The sequence below is a fragment of the Macrobrachium nipponense genome, chromosome 26 (genome assembly GCF_015104395.2).
Source record: "Macrobrachium nipponense isolate FS-2020 chromosome 26, ASM1510439v2, whole genome shotgun sequence".
Classification (NCBI taxonomy): Eukaryota; Metazoa; Arthropoda; class Malacostraca; order Decapoda; family Palaemonidae; genus Macrobrachium; species Macrobrachium nipponense.
In genome coordinates, this window is record NC_087215.1 from 43337990 (window position 1) to 43360950 (window position 22961).

General features: G+C 39.4%; 1 protein-coding gene across 3 annotated transcripts in view; it reads left to right on the forward strand.

Annotated features, from left to right (window-relative positions):
- The window catches only part of LOC135200237 (G protein-coupled receptor kinase 2-like), a 425751-nt gene that overhangs the window by 395952 nt on the left and 6838 nt on the right, over positions 1–22961 (forward strand). For 2 of the 3 annotated variants that reach the window (XM_064228686.1, XM_064228685.1), the window contains exons 10-13: positions 2872–2964; positions 3344–3487; positions 3746–3883; positions 9356–9501. In XM_064228686.1, coding sequence (XP_064084756.1) covers positions 2872–2964; positions 3344–3487; positions 3746–3883; positions 9356–9501 — 521 coding nt within the window. The remainder of the gene's footprint in view (positions 1–2871; positions 2965–3343; positions 3488–3745; positions 3884–9355; positions 9502–22961) is intronic. The other variant, XM_064228687.1, reaches the window with a different exon arrangement.

The window sequence follows — 22961 nt, forward strand, 5'->3', positions numbered from 1 at the left end:
CGTCTGGATAAAAGACAAAGAAATCGCTGGCGATACAGTAACGGAGACGGCAATCGCTCACAAGGCCAGTGCTATTTTCAGCGATTTGATTGCGCAGGCGGAAGACGACGGAGGGGAAGGGACTTCAACGCCAACCCCAGAGTTCAAGGCTTCGCATGGCTGGTTCGAGAAATTCCGTAAACGGACTGGCATCCATTCGGTGGTGCGTCATGGGGAGGCTGCCAGCTCGGACACGAAAGCGGCCGAAGCATTTAAGAAGACTTTCGACGAGATGATGACCAAGGAAGGCTACAGTTCTCAGCAGGTTTTCAACTGTTATGAGACTGGCCTTTTTTGGAAAAATGCCTCGTCAGACGTACATCATGGTGGAGGAAGAGGAGAAGCAACCCGGGCATAAGCCTATAAGAAAGACAGGCTTACGCTCGCACTTTGTTCGAACGCTAGTGGGGATTGCAAGGTGAAGCCCCTACTGGTGTATCACTCCGAGACTCCTCGAGCCTTCAAGGCCCACAAAGTCTTGAAGGAGAAGCTTCCAGTAATGTGGAGGGCTAATGCAAAAGCCTGGGTAACGAGGCTTTTGTTCACCGAGTGGGTAAATCTGTGTTTCGGCCCGACTGTGAAGAGTTTTTTGGAAGAGAAGCACCTCTGAAATGTCTGCTGTGTTGGACAATGCCCCTCCCCACCCTCCTGGCCTCGAGGAAAATATGCTAGCTGAGTATTCCTTCGTTAAGATTCTTTTTCCTCCGCCCAACACCACCCCTCTCCTCCAGCCCATGGACCAGCAAGTGATAGCGAACTTTAAGAAGCTGTACACGAAACATCTTTTCAAAAGATGTTTCGACATCACCGATACCACAAACCTCACCTTGCGTGAATTTTGGAAGGAGCATTTTGACATCGTCATTTGCATCCGACTCATCGACCCAATCTTGGCAGGAGGTTTCGAGCGAACCTTGAATTCCTAGTGGAGGAAACTCTGGCCTGATGCCGTATCCACCCGAGACTTCGAGGGATTCGACGTGGGCGAAACAGTTGACGATCCCGAAACTGTTTCCCAACCAGATCTTGACGAGATCGTTGCACTCGGCAAGTCCATGGGGCTGGTCGTCAACGAGGACGACATCAATGACCTTCTCGAGGAGCACCAAGAGGAGCTTACGATGGATGACCTGAAGGAGTTGGAGGCCATGCAACATAACGTCATTCAAGAGGAGTTCTCTAGCAGCGGCGATGAAGAGAAGGAGGAGCCTATGACAACGGCAGAAATTAAGGATGTCTTAGCCGCTTTTCATAAAGTGCAATCGTTTATCGAAAGAAGACACCCCGAAAAGGTTTACACAGGTCGTTTGCTTGCGCAGTTCGATGACGTTTGCCTGAGTCGTTTCAGGAACATTGTGAAAAGTAGGCAGAAGCAATCTTCCTTGGATCGTTATTTTTTAAGGAGGCCTTCAGCATTAGCAGGAGTAAGCAAAAAGGAACAACCAAGTGATAAAAAACAGAAAGTTGAAAGCAAAAAGGAAGAACCAAGTGATGAAAAACAGAACGTTGATAGTGGTGATAAGTTGAAATTCTGAAAAGAAAAAAAAAAAAGCCTACGTAAAAGTAAAAAAAAAAAGTTAAAAATAAAAAAAAAGAAAAAAAAAATTTAATTTTTAGATTTTTGTAAGTTAATGTGTTTCGTAAATTTTAGTTTTATAGTTTTCCTTAAATTTTTTGTGTTTTCGTAAAGTTAAGTGTACGTACGTTATCTGCCGTTTGTCCTCCTCCTCCTCTGCCGCCACTTTCGGAGATAGCCTCACTCGAAATGTCCTCCTCCTCCTCTGCCGCCACTTTCGGAGATAGCCTAACTCGAAAGGTAAGCTTCCACATTTTACGTTACAGTAATAATATTTCTTGTACACTAATATACACTTTATTTACAGGTTTTGGATTTTTATTCTTAATTTAGGTATTGAATGGTCTAAATTGTTGTAGTATTTCATTGTTTATAGGTCAATTTAGCTTTATTATGAAATTTAATGGGGTGTTTTTGGAGGGCTTGGAACGGATTAGCCATTTTACATGTAAAATGTGTTCCAAGATACGAAAAACTCATTATACAAAGGCCGCCTCAGAATGGATTAATTTCTTATCTCGAGGTACCACTGTATATATATATATATATAATTTTCTATTTTTTGACAAAGGCATAAGGCAACGTTAGCAGTGAATCTTCTGTTCACAGATGCAGAAAGTAGAGAGGAAGTAGATCACTAAAATGTGCAAATTTGGAACATTTTTCATTAGAGGTTCTCAAGCAATCCAACAATACATAAAAAACGTCAAGAAGTAGTCAGCTACATGTGACAGAATGCAACGCATTAAAACTTGTACTGTTAGAAGTTTATTGTACTAAATTAAGAAATTACACTTTTTTTAGTTTCCTTACCATGAAAAAGTTTCCTTACCATGAAAAATCTTGTAGTCCATTAATTAGTCAGTGATACATGATGAGTAAGTAGTTTTGATTAACTTTAAAATTGGTTTTTTTTTTTTTTTTACAATTTGTGATTATTTATCATCCTTGGGAATTATTTTTGTTTGTGCCAGAAAATTTTATAAATCCATGTGTGGTGTGTGACAGCTTGACTTGAAAACTTCATCTTGCAGGTTCTTTATCATAATGGAGTTACTCATCAGTTTTCTGCTTGTGCTCTCTTCAGTGAAAGAGAATGAAGTTAGCTGTTTAAAAAATCATCTGTAAAAGGGGACTGGTGTTCTTAAAGAATTTGATAATAGAAAATCAGTTTTTTGTAATTGTGTATTCACATGTTGATAATAGAAGTTTATGGTCTTTGATCTCTATTTTCTCTTGTGACTGTTTGCCATTAGGTCAAGCGTGAAGAAGTGGATAGACGGGTAAAAGAACAGCCTGAGACATACTCACATAAGTTTTCAGAAGAAGCTAAATTAATATGTCAGTTGGTGAGTATATTTTTTAGGAATATGGTTGTATATAAGGTCTCTGATATCTTTATTACTGTTGATACTTAAATTTGTAAAGGTTGTTTCTCTATTTTGTACCTTTCATTTCCTGGTTTCTAGTGAGTATAGTCATGGGTGCAGTGAGTAAGAATTGCACATCGGAGATTATTGCTTTTTTATATATTTTTTTTTAAATTACACTTTTTGAACATCAAAAGCATCTATAGCTCCATTTTTGTAAAAAGTATAGTGTTAAAAAAAATATTTTGTACTGAAGAGGATTAGTAGCTAAAACTGCAAAACTTTTGAGTCCAGTTAATATTTTAGTCATGGAAATTAAAAATTATAATTTTGTCACCCTATAAACATTTTTTTCCAGTTGTTAAAGAAGAGTGTTCGTGAAAGATTAGGTTGCTCAAGAGGGCGACATGGGGCAATAGATGTAAAAAATCAGGACTTTTATAAAAGCATAAACTGGAAAAGATTGGAAGCTGGAATGTGTGAGCCTACATTTGTTCCAGATGTAAGTTCTGCTTTTTATCGAAAATATTTCAGTTGCAATTTTCTGACCAATATAGTTGCATATGTTTTTTTGCATGCTTCATGTCAAATATTCAATGTACACATGGGAATTCTAACAAAAATGTACCTTTCAAGAGAGTAATGAAGATCATGTTTTTTCTGGAATATGGTTTCTGAAGTAATCGTGTAATTCTTTAATCCATGAGAGTATCAGAAAATTTTTTAGATCTTCATGCTAATGTATCATTTGTTCTTTCAGCCTCATGCAGTTTATGCTAAAGATGTGCTTGACATTGAGCAATTCAGTACTGTAAAAGGAGTAAACTTAGATGCAACAGATGACTCATTTTACTCAAAATTCAACACTGGTTCTGTATCAATCCCTTGGCAACAAGAGGTGAGTAGAGTAGTTATTTAGCCATACAAGGATACCAACCTGAAGTCATTAACCCTCTTACGCCGAAGCCCTAAAAACCATAATGTCTCCCGTATGCCGAAGCAGGTTTGGAGTGAGCGCGGAAGCGGAAAAAATATTTTTTTCAAAAAATCACAGCGCGCTTAGTTTTCAAGATTAAGAGTTCCTTTTTGGCTCCTTTTTTTGTCATTGCCTGAAGTTTAATATGCAACCATCAGAAATGAGAAAAAAAATCATTATCATATATAAATAATGCGATATATGGTAGCAAAAAAAAAAAAAAATTCATACATAATTGTATTCAAATTGACATGTGCAAAAAACGGTGAAAGCTAACGAGTTACTTTTTTATCTTTGTATTGTACACTAAATTGCGATCATTTTGATATATAACACATTATAAAACTATCAAAGCAACACAGAAAAAATATTATCACAAAATGATGCAAATGATGCATGAATTCGTAACGCGCAGACGTAAAAAAATTTTTTTTCAAAAATTCATTATAAATCTAAATATTATTCTAGAGACTTCCAATTTGTTTCAAAATGAAGACAAATGATTATGATTGAATATTACGATACTGTAAGAGTGTTACCTTAGAATTGCAATTTTCGACCATTTCGGAAGAGTTAAAGTTGACCGAATGTCGAAATTTTTATGTATATTTTTTTTTATATGCAAATATTGCAAAATTAGAAAAGCTACAACCTTCAAATATTTTGTTTGTATTCTTCATGAATTTGCGCACATTTTCGTATATGAAACTCTATAAAACGCCTAATATGAAAAGGAGCAAATATTAGGAGAATGCGACGTATGGATTTCGGAGATTTGCGGCCGCGAATCGGCGCGCGGAGGGAAAGAAAGTTTTTTTTAAATTCACCATAAATCTAAATATTGTGCTAGACACTTTGAATCTGTTTCAAAATGAAGATAAATAACTGTATATTACTATATTGTAAGATTTTTAGCTTACAATTGCGTTTTTCGACTATTTCGGTAGTCAAAGTTGACCGAACGTAGTTTTTTTTCTATTTATCGTGATTTATATGCAAATATTTCGAAAAAGAGAAAAGCTACACCCTTCAATAATTTTTTGTTGTATTCTACATGAAATTGCGCACATTTTCATATATAAAACTTTATGTAACGGCTACTTTTAAATGGTGCAAACATTTCAACAATAGCAAGAAAAAATTTCAGATTTTTTTTCGGAAGAGTTACCGCGCGGACGTAAGGAAAATTTTTTTTTTTTTTTTTTCATAAATTCACCATAAATCGAAATATTGTGCTAGAGACTTCCAATTCGTTGCAAAATGAAGGTATTATTGAATATTACTAGAATATATGAGTTTTTTAGCTTACAATTGCGTTTTTCGACTATTTCGGTAGAGTCAAAGTTGAAATTTTTGCAATTATCGTTATTTATATGAAAATATTTCAAAATGATAAAAGCTACAACCATGGGTTGTTTTTAGTTGTATTGTGCATGAAATTGCGCACATTTTCATATACAAAACTTTATGTAACAGCAAATTTAAAATGGTGCAAACATTAGGACAATCGCACGAAAAAAATTTATCGGAAGAGTTACCGCGCGGACGTAAGGAAAAAGTTTTTTCATAAATTCACCATAAATCGAAATATTGTGTTAGAGACGTCCAATTTGTTTCAAAATGAAGACAAAAGATTGAATATTACTAGGATATAAGATTTTTAGCTTACAATTTCGTTTTTCGACCATTTCGGTGGAGTCAAAGTTGACCGAAGGTTGAAATTTTGGCACTTATCGTTATTTATATGAAAATATTTCAAAACTGATAAAAGCTACAATCATGAGTATTCTTTTGTTGTATTCTACATGAAATTGCGCACATTTTCATATATAATACTTCATGTAACGGATAATTTAAAACGGTGCAAAAATTATGTCAAAGTGACGAAATAATTTTTGAGATGTCTCTTATACTTTTTAGTGCAATAAGAAAGAAATTCGCGCTTGCGCGCCTGCGTAACAATTGTAAACAAAACAACGCCTTGATCCGTGAACTCCCATCATCCCCCAAGGCGCGTGATTCAAAAGTTTTAGGCTGGTAGGCCTATAAGTATTTTCCGCGAATTTAAAAAAAAAACTTTTTTGAGTCGACGTATAATACGTTCAATCGGCATACGGGAGACATTTTGACTACGTTTAATACGTCCAATCGGCGTAAGAGGGTTAATGTTAATGTACCATTGAGAAATGCTAGACTTATCATTTAAGCTGAGTGAGAGGGACGGCGACCCACCCACTTCTTCAACAATCGGCATCAGTTTTTTTCTTCAGCCCACTATGGTACAAACATCATCATAGCTAAGAAACAGAATCAAGAAAGCTATTTTGAAGAATTTTTCTTCCTTCTTTTTTTACTGCGTTGATGACTATAGGACTATGGTTTGTCATTTGGCAGTATATTGTATGGATGAAGGTGTCTGATTCATGTTAGGAAGCTTGATCTGCAAAGGTATTTGGGCATGACCATATTTGTTTATGTGTGTGGCTGTGCTGTAACCTATGAATATTAACCCATATTCTCTGTGTTACAGATCAAGATTGTATACCCATCACTATACTGTCCCTTGGACTGTCCTTTAGTGATGATCCTTTGTATTGACCCCTGCTTCACTGCTAGGATGTTGCATGTTCATTTTCATGCTCAGTCCAAAGAGGGTATTATGCTCTGACTGGATGATGACTGACCTGGATGTTCCTGGGACAGGATGTTGGACAGTGTTGGCTGTTATTCCCAGTACTCCTTATTGACCCCTCTGCCATTCCCACCTCTCCTGCTTCTGCTGTTCTCACTGCTTCAGGTTATCCTGATAAGGAGTAGGAGTTGCTGTTGCTGAAGGTGCTGTGGTCATATTTAAATGGCATCCATCATTTGTTACCTGCATGGATATTGTTGGACACTATTAGTTCACCAGTAGCCTCTGATCAAGACACCCTAACTGATTATCCTACTGTTGCAGCATTATAGCTCCTGCTCCAACTTTTGTCCCTTTGAGAATGACCTCCTTGACCCCAACTTTGGTTGGCCAGGGAGGGGTCGGAGAGGCCCACGGATGTAAGATGTCAAAGTACGGACATGCGTTGCCCTCTCTTTTCCCTCTTCCTCTCCTCCTTTGCCTCTAAACTAGAGGAAGAGCAGGAAGAAGGTCCAGAAGTTAGTTTTTCATATGAAGACTAGCAAGTCTTCATACAGATGTCACTCTTTCCAAGAGTAACAGCTAGTGGGGCTGTTAGCAATAACTGCTGACTGTGAGTAATTCTATTAGTTCATGATTGTTCTCATAACCAATTCCCCAGTGCAGAGGTCTACCTGTGCCCATTCATATATTTGAAGTGTACTAGCCAAAGTTTTATACTACGACACCCAGGTGACTTCTCTCATATTGTAGATTACACTTAAAACATGCATTGTGTTTTGTATATTAATATATAAATTATACAAACTTATAGTTAATTATTCAAATGACAGATTCGTTATTCGGAGCCTGAATCTTTCCTCCTCTGGTTACATAGAATTGACAGTGTGTCCATATATGGTTGCCTCTGCAAAGTGCACATCCACTAACCTGGTTTACCTTGGCTTTGTCTGTATTTTCTTGAGGCCTTACTGATGTTTTTATTTTGGTCTCACAGATTGCCCTTGTTCTACTGCAAAAGCAGACACTTTGGTGAATGTACAGCTTTCACTGGTTCAGTCTGTGGAAAAGCCCTCTAGTTGTATATTTCTTCAAGATATTTTAAGAGTATCAAATTCAATTCAATTTTCTCCACACCTTTGTTTTATTATTTCACTTACACTACTGGGTAGTTTGGTGTGGAGCAAGATGGTATATACAGTGTTCCCCCTGTATTCACGGGATGGGTATCAGACACCCCAGCGAATAGCTCGAACCTGCGAATAGTTTGAACTCCCCACTAAAAATGCTTAAATCTGCCTATCTTGAAAGTTCAAATTACAAATGCATGCTTAAAGTATCATCCTACATCAAATATACCATTGAATGGGTATTATTAACCCTTTAATGACGATTGGACGTATTAAACGTCTACGAAAATTGTCTGTCGGGTGCTGAACCGATGTATGAAACTGACGAAAAAAAGTTTTTTTTAAAATTCGCGGAAAAATAGTTATAGGCCTACTAGGCAAAAACTTTTGAATCACGTGCCTTGATAAGCAATTGTAAAAAAAAAATCTATGAAATGAAAACTGCTATTAATCTTCAGATAGAGTGGTAAGAATTCATGACAACCTTGGCATTTTCTTTATTGTAGTAAATTAGTTTGAAACCCTTGGTCATATTTCTTGTCTTCTGTAGAACTCTTAGATGTTTTCAAATAAGAGTTGAGATTAGATCAAGTTGGAGTTACAGTGGGAAGAGACCAAAAGGCACAATGAAAAGAAATAAAGCCATGCAGCTGTGTCCAAAAAGATATTGTAAAGAGCTCAAAGTACCATATACAGGCTGCCACACACAGTATACTTTTAGGTGGTACCCCCAGTAGTAACCATACAGGGTGACAACAGGTTGTGTCTGAGAGGCTTTAGGGCCCTCTCAGTCATTTTTTGTCATATTATTTTGTCAGTTTCTGCATCACTAATGTGTAGACTAATTCCAACCCAACTTGCTATGTGAAGGTTTACACGAAACTTAATTAAGTCAGATTCTCTGTATGATGGAATTAAAGTTTCAGATTCTCTGTATGATAAAATTAAGTTTCTATGTGAGTGACATACAGTAGTGAAGCAAGTTACAACACTTGTATTTTGTAATATCTGATTGAACAAAGCTAAATACAGGTAGTCCTTGGTGAACGACGGGCTCCGTTCCCAGCCAAGTTACAATAACTGAAAATCTTTGTTAATCAGAACATCACAATAATTATGGTAATAAGTGGCAGTTACGACGGCATAAGCACTGATAAACTGCTTACCAATGTTGCTGAACTGCTTACCAACACCAATAAACCCCTTGCCGGCACTGAAAGTCTGGTTAACAACGTCGTTAGCCAGGCACTATAGCAACTCCAAAACGCTGTTAACTGATGCTGCCGATAAACGGGGACTGTCTGTATATGCAATTGTGGATTTGGAAAACGGGGATTGCTCTGAGATTGGAACAGATTTCCCATAAAACCGTAAAAAAAAATTAGACCCCACAAAATAATACAAATTCACTTTTAAAATTTCCCAATTGTTTTTTCACTTTAGAAACTGCTGTCTATAGTCATAACTCTTCACTCATTATATTCATTAGCCTCAGCAAGATCCTACATATTCATTATATTAATTGGCCCCAGCAAGATTGTACATATATATTCACTTTTCAAATTTCCATTTTGTTTTGTAGTTTTCAAACTGCTCTATAATCTTAATATATTTAGCATTTTTTCCCCCTAGATGATAGAAACCAAGTGTTTTGAAGAGCTCAATCAATTTGGTCCCTACAACACAGTACCTAATGACCTCAGATTGGACCTACCTCCCCCTGAGGACAGCAAGGGTTGCTTCCCATTCGGACGACGGGTATGTCCACAATGCATATAGTTAGTACCAGGTTTGGTTCGTTCAACTTTCCATTTCTTGATATTAAAAGTGAACATTTTAATGCTTAATTACATCATAGAATCTTTTTAGTAGCTTTGTAGAAGTGAACATATGCTTATAGCAGTTTTTTACACATGCTTTTTATAATGAAAATACATTTAGTTAGTAATTAGAATGGGGTATTACTCATTAAATATAGTAAAACCATATGCTTACTGTGACTGCTTGTAGTTTTAGAGATGCTGCGCTTAATTTCTGTTGCAAGAAATTAAATAATTTTCACCCTTTACATTCAAAGAGGGTGCCGAGGGGTCATTGATATTTTTCCTTGACCAGTGGCATACTGATTGATTTATAGAACAAGTTTGCTCTCATTGTATGAGGTTCCTACTGATCTTTTTCATTATGAAATGAGTTATGATTACAAAAATGAGAGATGTTGAACTTGGTGAACCTACAAAATTAGTTTTCCTGTTATAAAAAATTATAGTGTGAAAATATGCTAGAACTGCTTTTTATTTCTATATTATATAGAATGCATTATTTTAGTGAAATCTAATTAACCATGAAAGTTACATTGTTGCTTATCACTTTTTCCTTGAAGCAGTCCAAATACAGAAATTTAGACCTCATTTTAATGCTCCGTACTATATTAGTTATATGTTGCCAACAGTTAGAAATATGTATTAGTGAGCCAACAGTTAGAAATATGTATTAGTGATTTATCTTTTCAAAGAAAAGCATGAAATATATTATTGTTAAGCAATATTGCATTTTAAGTACCAGAAAATGGGTGGATATTATTCATTTGATTGATTGTTCCATAGCATTAGAGAAATATTATCCCTTCTGATATCTTATGTTGTGCAGTAGCCTGAGGAAAGGGATTTTTTGTCACCATTTTGTGTTTTAACAAAAGTAAGGAGGAAAAATAACATTGGCCTTGGGTAGTTTTGCATGTATGTTCGTGTAATTTAAAGAAAATTTATTTTATAATAAAATGGAAATCTGCCTATAGAGAGAGAGAGCTTGCTATTTTGGGATTTAGAGAAGCTATAAAAACCACGCAGGAGACACAAATCATTACAAGAGGACTTGAAAGAACTCTGGTAATTGTGTCTGGTGGGTGGCGTGTGAATGAGCACAAAAGTGTTTAAACTGAAGGTTATTTAGTTGAAACTGTTAGTACCAGGAGACAATTAATTGCAAAATATTTTAGGAAGAACTCAGCATGAAAACTGGTTTGTGAGAGGATGAGGAATGTATGATTTAAGTAAGCTTCATCTAATTCACTCTCATGAAATTATCATTACATCAAGATTTTTATTTTTTAAGGAAAGACTGAGGAAGGGTAATTAAATGGGAAAACATTTCATCTCTCCTTCACAAACTCCGCTAATATTGCTGAACTCTTATTAGAGCAAATTTTTTTCTTCTGTATGGTAGCGAGATGTTTTGCTTGTCTTTTCCTCTTTGGCCCGATGAAATTCTTGCCAAAACAAAGAAAAACAGACGTAAAAGCAACCGAATATCAGAGGTGAAAACTCGAACGTGTACTCTTTAGAAAGACAATGTTAATAAATCATGATTACTATGAATTTTATATTCCTTTTTGGGCATTAATAAAACAAAACTGTATTATTTATCACAATTTAATCATAAATGAAGATCCCTTTGCTCAAAGATCGTAGCCCGGGGTACTGCGTTAGGTGAGATGGGGCACTCCTTCCTGCACAGCACTCTCTCTCTCTCTCTCCTTCACTAACTCCACTAATATCCCTGATATTATGACTTCTGAACTCTTATTAGAGCAAATTTTGTTCTTCTGTATGTTAGCAAGATATTTTTCTTGTCTTTTCCTCTTTGGCATGACGAAATTCTTGCCGAAACAAAGAAAAACAGGCGTAAAAGCAAGCTAATGTCAGAGGTGAAACTGGAACGTGTACTCTCTCTCATGTTTCTCCTTGCACTGAAGGCCGTATAAGAATACCTTCCCGTCTTGTGACTCATGGAATCATTACAGATACCATCGCTCACAATTTGCTTGATAATAATTATCAAATTTACAATAACTGAAGAAATACTGCATTTTCTTGTGCAGATTAATGTTTTTGGCTTATAGAGTTACTTTTACTAAGTACCCTGTAACTATGAAAGTAAGAGGAATTTTGACGAAATATTACGTATACTCATTCTCCATTGCCATACGAAGCTCCATGAATTTTATCATGACTGCATTTTTTGCCCTTAAATCAGCGTAAAAAGCAAATGAGAATGATAAAAGTATCATTAGTACTGTTATAATTGTTGCTTAAACACTGCAGCCATAAACAACTGAACGATAACAATTGTTTTGCTACAACAATCGAACTGAATCTGATAATAACAATGTTATGCTTGCATTTCAGCCAGTATGAGAGTAAAAAATTACCGTAGTTGTTACAAATGACACCAAGTGGAACAGAACTTGAATATTTTTGCATTATACCTCTTTGGTATGGAGAAAATATCGGCAAGGAAATATAGTACAGCCAGTCCATGGTTTACGACGTTCTAAGTTTGCGAAGCTTTTCAGTTATATTCATCAGAAATTATTTCCAGGCTTACAGCACGTTATAGGTTTAGATGTCAGAATCATAGACTAGGCTACAGTAGCAGCTACTAACATAGGCTAGGCTTATTGCCAGAATCGAAACGCAACATTATAAGGGACATATGCTAAAATCTTAATATATGCAGTAAAAATGGGGTTGAACATTACATGCAGTTGAATATTACTCAAGTATATACAGTATTTTGCCTTTTTTTGAGTCATATTTCTTCTGTCGGATCGGTGTCTTAACCCTAGAGCATGTGTTGTAAGCCTGGAAATAATTTCTGATGAATATAATTGAAAAGCATTGCAAACTCGGAACGTCATAAGCCGTGGTCTACCTGTATATTGAACAAGGGGGGCTGCCTGTAGTAGATGTATTCTGAGAGAGAGAGGAGAGAGAGTGGCAGCATAAGAATTTTTTTTACACCTAAGTATTTGGGAAACAGTGAAGACTAACAACGTTTGTATGATAAATAAATGCTTTCCCTAAGAATAAGTACTAATTTTCAAATATCAATAGGTTAAATAATAATAATAATGATAATATAATATAGTTATAACATTTATACCTTTCTGTAGTAAACAGTGTGAAATCTTAAAGAAACAAAAATCATTCCCCACAGCCTTCTCTTGAAGCTGTGAATTACGGTGTAGGGTGAACCTGTCAAATAGTATATCAAATATCTGACCATAAGGTATTTGACGTATTTGACAAGTTTGCCCTCCCTCCTCGCTTTGAAGGTTTCGGAGAAGACTGGGGATGAAATTTGTTTCTTTACAATTTCACATTGTTAACTATAGATATGCATAAACATTTTAATTACAGTAATTTTTTTTTCTTTTATCACAGTCATCCTATTCGACTGGGTGGTTTTTATAGTGGGGTGCTCCAGGTTGCATCCTGCCTCCTTAGGAGTCCATGGGTTTTCTTATTATGTGTGCGTCATTTAATTAAGCCTAGGATACTTTTTATAGCCAATCTTAGGCTATTTTGGGCTAAACTACCACTAAGTTAACCAGCTATAGGATGTTTCTTAAATTGTTCTTTCTTAGCCTAGTATAGGGTATTCCCCAATCCAGATTATTCTAGATCATTCTTAATGTAAAGACTATATAAAAAAAGAAACTTATTCATATGTAAACGCATAGTTAGGCTAACCTTTTTGTCTAACCCAGTTTGTTTATATCTAGTGCTAGGCTATTTGTTCTACCATATAAAACAGTAACTTTCTAGTGTGAAACTTACTGATGTGAAGCTTTATAGGTAGGCTATTGCCTAGTATAGATTATTGTCTTAATTCTGAGTAATTAATTTACCATTAAAGGTATGGCATTAATCAGGTGTAATGTTTAGCCTTAAAGATATGCTACTACCTCACATCCCATTTGGTTTACAGTATGTACTGTTTGTTCATCACGAAACAAACCTTCGGTCTTAACATTAGGATTACTAGCGCCAAGCTGGAAACCGGTAGAATTAAAATTACACTTGTGAGATCCAGGGACTAATGGCATCTATACCAGGTCACGGGGCATGTATACCCAGAATGCCCACGGCTACCTGTGACCCATCAGTTATTTTCCTACCGCCTTTAAGATAAGACGTGTTACTGTCTATCTCATTTAAAGCCGTTTTTTCAGTTTGCCCGTTCTTTATCCATTTCATTTTTTATTTTTCATTCCTTTTCTTTCTCCAAGTGTGATCAGTGTGTGGTAAGAGTGTATACGTGGTATGATGGAGAATTTTGCCTCAACATCGGGATCGTCTACCGCTTCGAAGAGGAGACAACGGAAACTGCCCAGGAGTCAGTGGCTTCCCTTGTTCTAGGTTCCTAACCTCGGTGTCGACTGATCCTCATCCAACGTGTAGTAGGTGCAGGGAAAACGAAAAAACGTATGTACGGTTACTAATCCGTGTTCTGTTTGTCGCGGTTGGTCGGTGGAACAGTGGAAGAAGTTCTATGGGAAAAGCCAATACAAAGAAGGGGGTGACGCCATCTTTGGATGACCAAACCTTACCGGCTTCTTTTGTATCGTAATAAACCAGGCTGCTCCATATGTTTCTCCACCTGCTTTTTGAATTGTCTCATACCCCTTCGGTTTCTCCTAGCGGTTCTGTATCGGAACGTCAGGAGGGCCTTGGGTAATTTTATGAATAATTTGCACTCTCCTTTGTTCCAGCAAGTAGAGGGGGAGATCCGCCATCTTTGTTCCAGGCTCCTGCTACGCAAGCGCATAGGTTAGATGGTACGTGGTCAGCGCTAGGCCTACCAGGCGTACCAACCTTGGATGGTCTGCTTGCGCATTATATGACGTCACGGTTCCAGCAGGGTCCGGCAGCGCTGAATGTTCCTCATCCCCCGGGCTTGCAATTTATGGGAATTAATGCCGCTGCTTCTCCATCCCACTCAGTTATTTACAGCGATGCAGAACGTGGGGAGGTAATTTGGCAGCAAACGTGCGTTACCAGCAGAAACCTCTCAGTCCTCTCCCTACGAGCGATGAGTCACAACATACGTCACACTCTGAGATGGCAGGCGTGATGACGTCACAGACCGATTCTCGGCCTTTTCGCTGCACCCAGACGCTAATACGCCTTCTGATCCGTCAATGCAACTGTAATGCAGAGTTACAGATATAGGAGGAGAATGAATAAGAGAGACAAAAAGAAAAAGTGTGATTCGCCTTCTTCGTCTTCTTCCTCTAGTTTCGGCGTCATCGCTAAGTCCGATAACGTCACGGCGAGCGCCAGTCAAGCGTGGAGGAGGATTCGGAGTTCCTAGCGGATCTCGGGCCAAGAGGAGAAGAATCAATTCTTCCCTCTCCTTCGGACGAAGACTGTCATTTCCAAGTCAGCAAGAAGGTCGGAAAATCAGTGGCTATTAAGCACAAGGTTGCCAGACGAAGCCGTTCGCAAGAGTCCGAACAAGCGAGAGAGGTGACGGCCGGCGAGCTAGCGGCACCGAGGCGGAGTTGCCAGTTCGGATCGAAAACAAAAACTGCGATACCTCTGGTAAAATCGACGTTGGCGCGGCGAAAGGTGCAGCAGAGGATGGAATGCAGATCCCAGTTTCGCCCGTAAGGCCGTTCAAAATACGTACGAAGGACGATAAGACTCCTATTAAAAGTACAAAAAAATAGAGAGTTGGCAACCTCGGCGGATACGTTCGTGGAAGGCAGTGTCCGTCTGGATAGAAGGCCGAGGCCGGGCTCGCCGACGCTCGAAAACGATGCCAATGCTAATAAAGACGAACTTCCACCTCTGTCTTGAAGGGAGCCTTCATCTTGGAGATCTAGACGAGATTTCTCGCTCTAGATCCGTGAGCAGAGAAAGAGTGAGACGTTCTCGTTCCCTGCTGACTATCTGGGATCGAGCCAACAGCGGCCAGCAAAGATCATAAAGAGGCCGCGGCCGTAGGGGCAGGCGGCCGTGGAATTCCGGGCCGTCTGTCAGAAGATAGGGGCGAGACAACATCTCTCGTGACGGAGAGTGGTACACTAGAGCCGGAGGAAGGAGAAAACCAAGAGTTTCTGGCCTCGTAATGCAGAGGTTATTGATTTGATTCGTCAATTCAATAGCCTTTCGGAGAAGACAGAAACACCGGCCAGTATGCTTCCTCCTGGAATTGACATGGCGTTTGGACTAAAGAGGGATACCAAGGTGTCGTATGAATTGCCTTGTTCGAGTCATGCGGAATCGGTCTTGCAACACGTAAACGCAAAGATTGCAGGAGGGATAATCCTTAAGATCTAATAGATCATTTAAACTTTATTCCAACCTCCAATGATAAAGCAAAGGAAATATTATACGACACCGAAGGTCCCTTTGCTGTCTAGACAAATGAACCCTAATGTTGTAAGGTTAAGGCCTGGATTAACCTTGATCAGGTTAAAATGGAGTGCCCTTCGATGACGTACAAGAGGCTGCCACGTTAGAAGCAACAGCTTCTTCTGTCTTTCAGGCTGCGTCCTGGTTAGACCTTTGTCAACAGCAGTGGCGAAAATTGCATCCTCGGAAGCAAACAAGGAAAGTAGTAGATGAACCATTGTTCATTAGATTACTACAGTCAGGGTCCAAGGCGATTGCGTACCTGACAAACGTAAGTGCCAATGTTTGGGCAAATATCCTGCTAATGAGGAGAGATGCAGCATTGGCTAGACTAAGCCGCAATGTGGATTTGGATTCCCTGTTAGCAATGAGGAATGGGATATCTTGGAATCGCAACTACTGTTGCCAGAGGTCATACTGAAGAAGCGATAGATAGAAGAAGGATGGACACTAACGATAGGTTGGTGCAACAGGCAGTTAGAAAACCTCTAACAGTCAAACTATTCCTTTGGAGGGAAGACAACAGCAGATGTCTCGAAAGAAACCAGTGAGACATAGCATCCCTAATAGAGTCACAAGACCCTCTTCCCCAAAGAGGATAACTCATCGGCCCTTTCACAATAGAAACAACAGAGGAAGGGGCAATAGGGGAAGGGGGAGAGGCTCAAGAAGATAGATGGGCGCCTCCCATCACTCGGCCACACCAGTGGGGGTGGGGTTGCCTGGCAAATCACTGGAAGGTGTGGCAGGAACTAGGGGCAGAGCAGTGGGTGGTGGATGTTCTCAGGATCGGGTATTTGATTCGTTCGAGGTAACCCCGCCCTGACAGATCAACCATTACCCCACGTCACTTATGCCCACAAATCTCAGAAGGCCACTATTCTGCAGGACGAAGTGAAGAAGATGATGGAAAAAGGAGCTGTGCAACAAGTATGCAGTCCGACAAAAGGCTTCTACAGCAGGATTTTCCTGGTACCCAAAGCCAACGGGGAGTGGAGGACAGTAATAGACCTGTCAACGCTGAATCTGTTTATAAGGAAAACCAGTTTCAAGATGGAAACTCCGAAAACGGTTATACAAGCAGTCAGAATCGGAGACTTTATGCTGACAGTCGATCTAAGGACGCATACTTTCAGATACCAGTCCATCAGTCCTTCTAGGAAAGTTTCTCCGCTTCAGTCTTGCAGGGAAAGCTTTCGAGTTCAAGGTCCTGTGCTTCGGATTGACAACGTCTTCCTCAAGTTTTTACAAGAGTGTTCACCCTCGTGTCGGTATGGGCGCACGCTCAGGGATCAGGCTGATAAGATATCTGGACGATTGGCTGGTGATAGCAAAGTCCAGGGAGAAATTACTCGCAGGGACAGGGCGGCCCTCCTGCAGCTTTGTCACAGCCTAGGTATTGTGGTGAATCAGCAGAAGTCGCAGCTGGATCCAAGTCAATGTTTGGAATATCTGGGAATGGTGATAGACACAACACAAGCCAAAGTATTCCCGACAGACCAAAAGAGTACAGAAATGCAAACAAGTGGTCGAATGCCTTTCTGGGAAAGCAGACACAGCCAGCAAGACAGTGGCAGGTGGTGCTGGGAATCCTAACCTCCCTGGAGAAGCTAGTACCACAAGGAAGGCTACACCTGCGGTCCCTACAATGGAGGATGAAGGAGTTTTGGTCACCAACAGTAGATCACCCGTACGAGCAAATTCCCTTGTCGGCAGAAGTGAGAAAGACTTGCTGTGTGTGGACGACGACAATCTGACAGTGGGTGTCCCCCTTCAACAATCCTCCCCAGACTCTTGCGGTTCTCGGATGACTCACTAGAAGGCTGGGGAGCCCATATGGAGGAGTTGATGGCTGTCAGCAAATGGAGTTGCAAGGACAGAGAACTCCATATAAACGTGCTGGAGTTGAAAGCAGCTTTCTGGCCTCTACAAGAATTCAGGGAGAGAGTAAAGGGACACTCGGTGGTATTGATGTCAGACAACACCACAGTAGTAGCTTATATAAACAAGCAGGAGGCCTAGTTTCTCGGCAGTTACATGTGATGACAGTTCAACTTCACCAGTGGGGCTATTAGAGAACCTGGTAGACATCAAGGCCAGGTATATTCCGGGAAAAAGAAACTAGTGGCCGACAAGTTGAGCCGCAGGGATCAGATTCTGGGAACGGAGTGGGTCCCTACACCAACAGGTAGTGGGACAGGATGCTCATGTTGTGGGAAGGACCGATCATAGACCTATTCGCAACCAGTACAACAAAAAGTTGGAAGTGTATTGTTCAGTATCCGGACGCAGAGGCAGCAGCAGAAGATGCGCTACACACCCCTGGACAATCTGGACGTGTACGCATTTCCTCCATTTTGTCTAATCCGTCAGGTTCTGAACAGGGTAATGCGGTCTCAGAACCTCAAGATGACCCTGGTAGCCCCGTTATGGCCGAAAGCAGAGTGGTTTCCAGACCTACGGGAACTCCTAGTAGATGTGCCAAGAGAGTTACCTCCATGGAGCAACCTTCTGTGTCAGCCTCACGTGGAGAGGTACCACCAGTCGGTGAAGTCCCTATCGCTTCACGGGTGGAGACTGTCAAGTATCTCCTCCGAGAGCGAGGGTTTTCGCAGAAAGCAGCAACTCAGAGGCAGGTAATATCAGAAAATCATCTGCGACAGTATACCAAGGGAAGTGGTCAGCATACTGTGATTGGTGTCGTAGGGGGAACGTGTCTCCACTCGGTACCACTATTCAGCAGTTAGCAGACTTTCTGATATATCTCAGAACAGAAAAAAAACCAATATGTCTGTATCTGCAGTGAAGAGGTAGCAGGGCTGCTCTAGCCTCAGTCTTACGAATGAAAGGAGTGGACATATCGTCTTCATGGGAGTTGGCCATGCTTGATGAGGAGCTTTGAACAGTCATGCCCACCAAAGGAGCTAAAAACCCCAGATTGGGATCTGACCCAAGGTACTGAGTAGTCTGACAAAACCCCCTTACGAACCACTAAGGCAGTCCAACGGATAGGAGCCTGACCCTGAAGACAGTCTTCTTAAATTGGCCCTGGCTTCAACCAAAGGGTGGGGGAGCTACATGGCCTCTCATATCTTATAAAGCACTCGAGAGGTTGGAGATCAATGTGTGAGTTTGTCCAGAATTCGTGGCAAAGACCAAATCCAACAATAGTAGACGGCAGATTCGACTCCTTTACCATACCTTCCTTGGCAGACTTTGTAGACAACGACAAAGCTGAAATGCTCCTGTGCCCCGTCAGGGCACTAAGGGAGTACTTAAAGAGAACAAGGCACCTCAGGCCGGGTGCCAGAGTTGTTCGTAAGTACAGGACGGAACAAGAAGGAAGTGTCCAAGAATCAATATCATTTTGGCTAAGGGAGACAATCAGAAATGCTTATACTGCAGAAGACAGAGGGTCAGATAGCCAGGTGGGAGCTAGAGCTCATGACATCAGGGGTGTGAGTGCTTCCTAGCATTTTAAGAAGAACATGTCTGTGGATAAAATTCTGAAAGCTGGCGTGTGGAAGCGCCAAACAACCTTTTCACCTCATTTTTATTTGAAAGATGTTGCCCATAGATCCTTGGACACCTTTTCCTTGGGTCCAGTGGTGGCGGCCCAACAAGTGATATAGTTCATCCAGTGCCCCTGGCGGGTCAGTTTGCGTCTAGTCTAAGATGAAGGTATGAAAGTAGAATGAATGGGATGACTGGTCTTTTTTCTTTACTACTTCTTCCCTACTCCTTTAACTACGGGCAAATGAAGGAGAGTTACCGTCATGTGCTGGAACGGACTAGATGCAGGTGAGATGGTCAGCCATACTGTGAAGCTATCTTAGCTGATGATATACTTTTCAGTAGCAACACACCCCTCTGGATAATAAGGAAAGAGGGGTGAAGGTGGATCCAGTCGCAAGGGACAAGAGTAAACAGTAGAATGGTAGCTACACCCAGTGGGAGGAAACCAATAGATCCGCTTATATCTTTGGTCCTAGGTTCATTGTCCATTCTCTAGAATTTCCCTATATATTCGGAAATGGATAGGTGGCAAACTTCCAGTCAGTTGTAGAGACTTACCTCCCTCCAATAGTAAGTCTATCCTAATGTTTAAGACCGAAGGTTTGTTTCGTGTATGAACAAATACCAAATTTGTAACTAATTTGTATTTTTCTTTTTATAACTAACAAACCTGAGGTCTTAACAGTTAAAGGCCCACCTCGAACCACCCCTCTAGCAGTCTAAACTGGGTTAGAAATATAACTGATGGGTCACAGGTAGCCGTGGGCATTCTGGGTATACATGCCCCGTGACCTGGTATAGATGCCATTAGTCCCTGGATCTCACAAGTGTAATTTTAATTCTACCGGTTTCCAGCTTGGCGCTAGTAAATCCTAATGTTAAGACCTCAGGTTTGTTAGTTATGAAAAATACAAATTAGTTACAAAGTTTTGGTATTTTTGGTCTACTGTATTATAAAACAGTAATTTACTAATGTGAAACATTATAGTTAGGCTATCACTTAGTATGTACAGGATATTGTCTACTCCTGATTAATTTATTCACTTTTAAGGGTATGGGATTAACCAAATGTAATTTGTAGCCTTCAATTAGTCCACTACCTCATATCATATTTGGTTTGGTGTTTTTGGTCTACTATTAAAACAGTAACTTACTAGTGTGAAACTTTGTAGCAAGGCTAACCAATCTTCTAGCCTAGGTTATTGTCAAATCAGTCTAGCTTAGTATTTAATTCCCTTTTAAGGGTATGCACATGATAGCCTATAACCTTGCTACGAAAGGTTGAGACTCGATGGCCATTAGCACAGCTGCCATATTTCCTTAATCTCGGTAAAATTTTCCTAGGAAAAGGGTGATAATCGCATAGATCTTGCATGTTTTTAAAGCGTTGGCGTCTCCTCGTGTGTAGATGATTAAGTGAAGGGACCATGGGCCACAGTGAAAATGGGATTGTTTATCATCTCCCTTCATTCGTTTATACAAAAGCAAATCCCAAAGATCAACATTATCTGTCAACCCTGCTGTGAGCACAGTGGAAGGCTCTCCTTGAGACCTCAACTCCTTACAAAATTTTAATAAATAATATTGTATGTGTGTGTACCGTGAGTATGCCCATTCTCAGGATTAACGTAAGCAACCTTGAGGCTAATCCTGAAAGTGTACTACCTTTTGGATAAGGATTAAATACCTTCTTTGGCCGAATGGGAAACATTATAGGAAATTATAGGGGTGTCTCAACCATTCATAGCTAGAGTATAGAGTACTAAGACTATGCTTAAGTATACAGGCTCTATCTTCTCCTTCCTAGCTTAAACCCATTTTTATATGGAGTCACCATTGCGAATGAGTCTTCTTCATCGATTTCTGTCCTGTGCCTCGTTCTCATTTGTACCTTTCAGTACCATATCTTCCCCTACACAATCACGCCATCTCTTTCTTGGTCTTCCCTTCTTCCATCTACCCCGCACTTCATTTCCATCGTATGTCTTCCAACATGACGTTCCTCCCTTCGTAACAGGTGTCTATACCATCGAAGCCTTCCGTCCTTTATTTTCTTTGATATTTCAACTACCTTTGTCGATCCTCTTATATACTCATTTCTAATCCTATCCTCCCTTGTTACTCCCGACATCCATCTCAGCATTCTCATTTCTGCTACAGCCATCTTCTTCTCCTCTGTTTCCCTCATACTTGCTGTTTCTGTTCCATATACAGGCTATATAAAAGGAAAAATGTCTGTAACCTTTTATCTAATCCTAAAGTCTGTTGTAAACGTAGGCTAACCTTAATTCAGGTTACTACTTAATCCAGGTTATTTTTGTTCAGCCTTAAGGGTACATAATCCTAGGTTATAGGCTACAGACAATATTCACTACAGTCTAGCTAACTTTTTCTCACTAAATTGATGTGGATTGTAGGCTACTGCCTAGTAGGCTATTGCCGACATCGTTATCTGAAAGGATTACTTATGTTTATAATAATAATTGTGGATCAACTTTTTTAGATGAAACTTCTAAATAGAATGATCAGTTCTTCAAAATAATTTTGCACTTTCACAAAAAAGCTAACGATCATAAATTGTAAGAAGTACTGACATGCATTGGCAAAAAAGCCAGTTTATGGCTTTTCTCACACAATAAAATCATTGTTCCACTGTTTAAACTAAAAAATTTGTAACTGGAACTTAAAATTATGTACTTAGCTGTCAAATTAGATGTTTCCATGAACTTTGGTAATGAAATCAATGAGCGGAGAACGACATCCTCTGAGCTAGCCTAACGATTATAATCGTAAGAAGTGCTGACACGTGCTAACAAAAGAAGCCAGTTTACAGCTTTTGACCCACAATAAAATCATTGTTCCACAGTCTAAACTAAAATATTTTTAACTGGAACTTATAATTATACACTTAGCTTTCAACTTATATGTTTCTATGAACCTTGGTAATGAATTAGACTAATAAGCTATCGGGAATATTTTAGAGTTATAACGTTGTAAAGTTTTCAGTTTCATGTTGGAATAAAGTTTGAAATTTTCAGTACGACATGCCATAGAATTACAAGAATATTTGTCATCCATAGAATCAATACGTATATTTTAAAGAAAGTTAAGTTATCCTCACACAGCTTTTTTTTTTTACGTATATCGATTCTATAGATGACAAATATTCATGTAGTAATTCTAATACTACAGATTATTGCTGCCAACTCATCTTGAATGTGTTTAGATCCACTGTCAGTGGCAGCCCTCTCTCTCTCTCTCTGATATTTATTTATTTATTTATTTTTTGTACTTTTAAATTGTCTTCATTATTGTTTGTTTGTAATTGTAGAAATATAATGTATATCACTGTGGTTGTGTGTGTCTCATGTTTGTATTATTGTACACTAGTGTGCGCTTGTGTGTGCATAAAATGGTGTTGCGCATCACTATTTGTGTTTATATTAGTTTGTAGGTGTATTACTCGTGATACTGGGTCTCACCAATACCTCTCTTCTTCTTTCCCACCATTATCCATA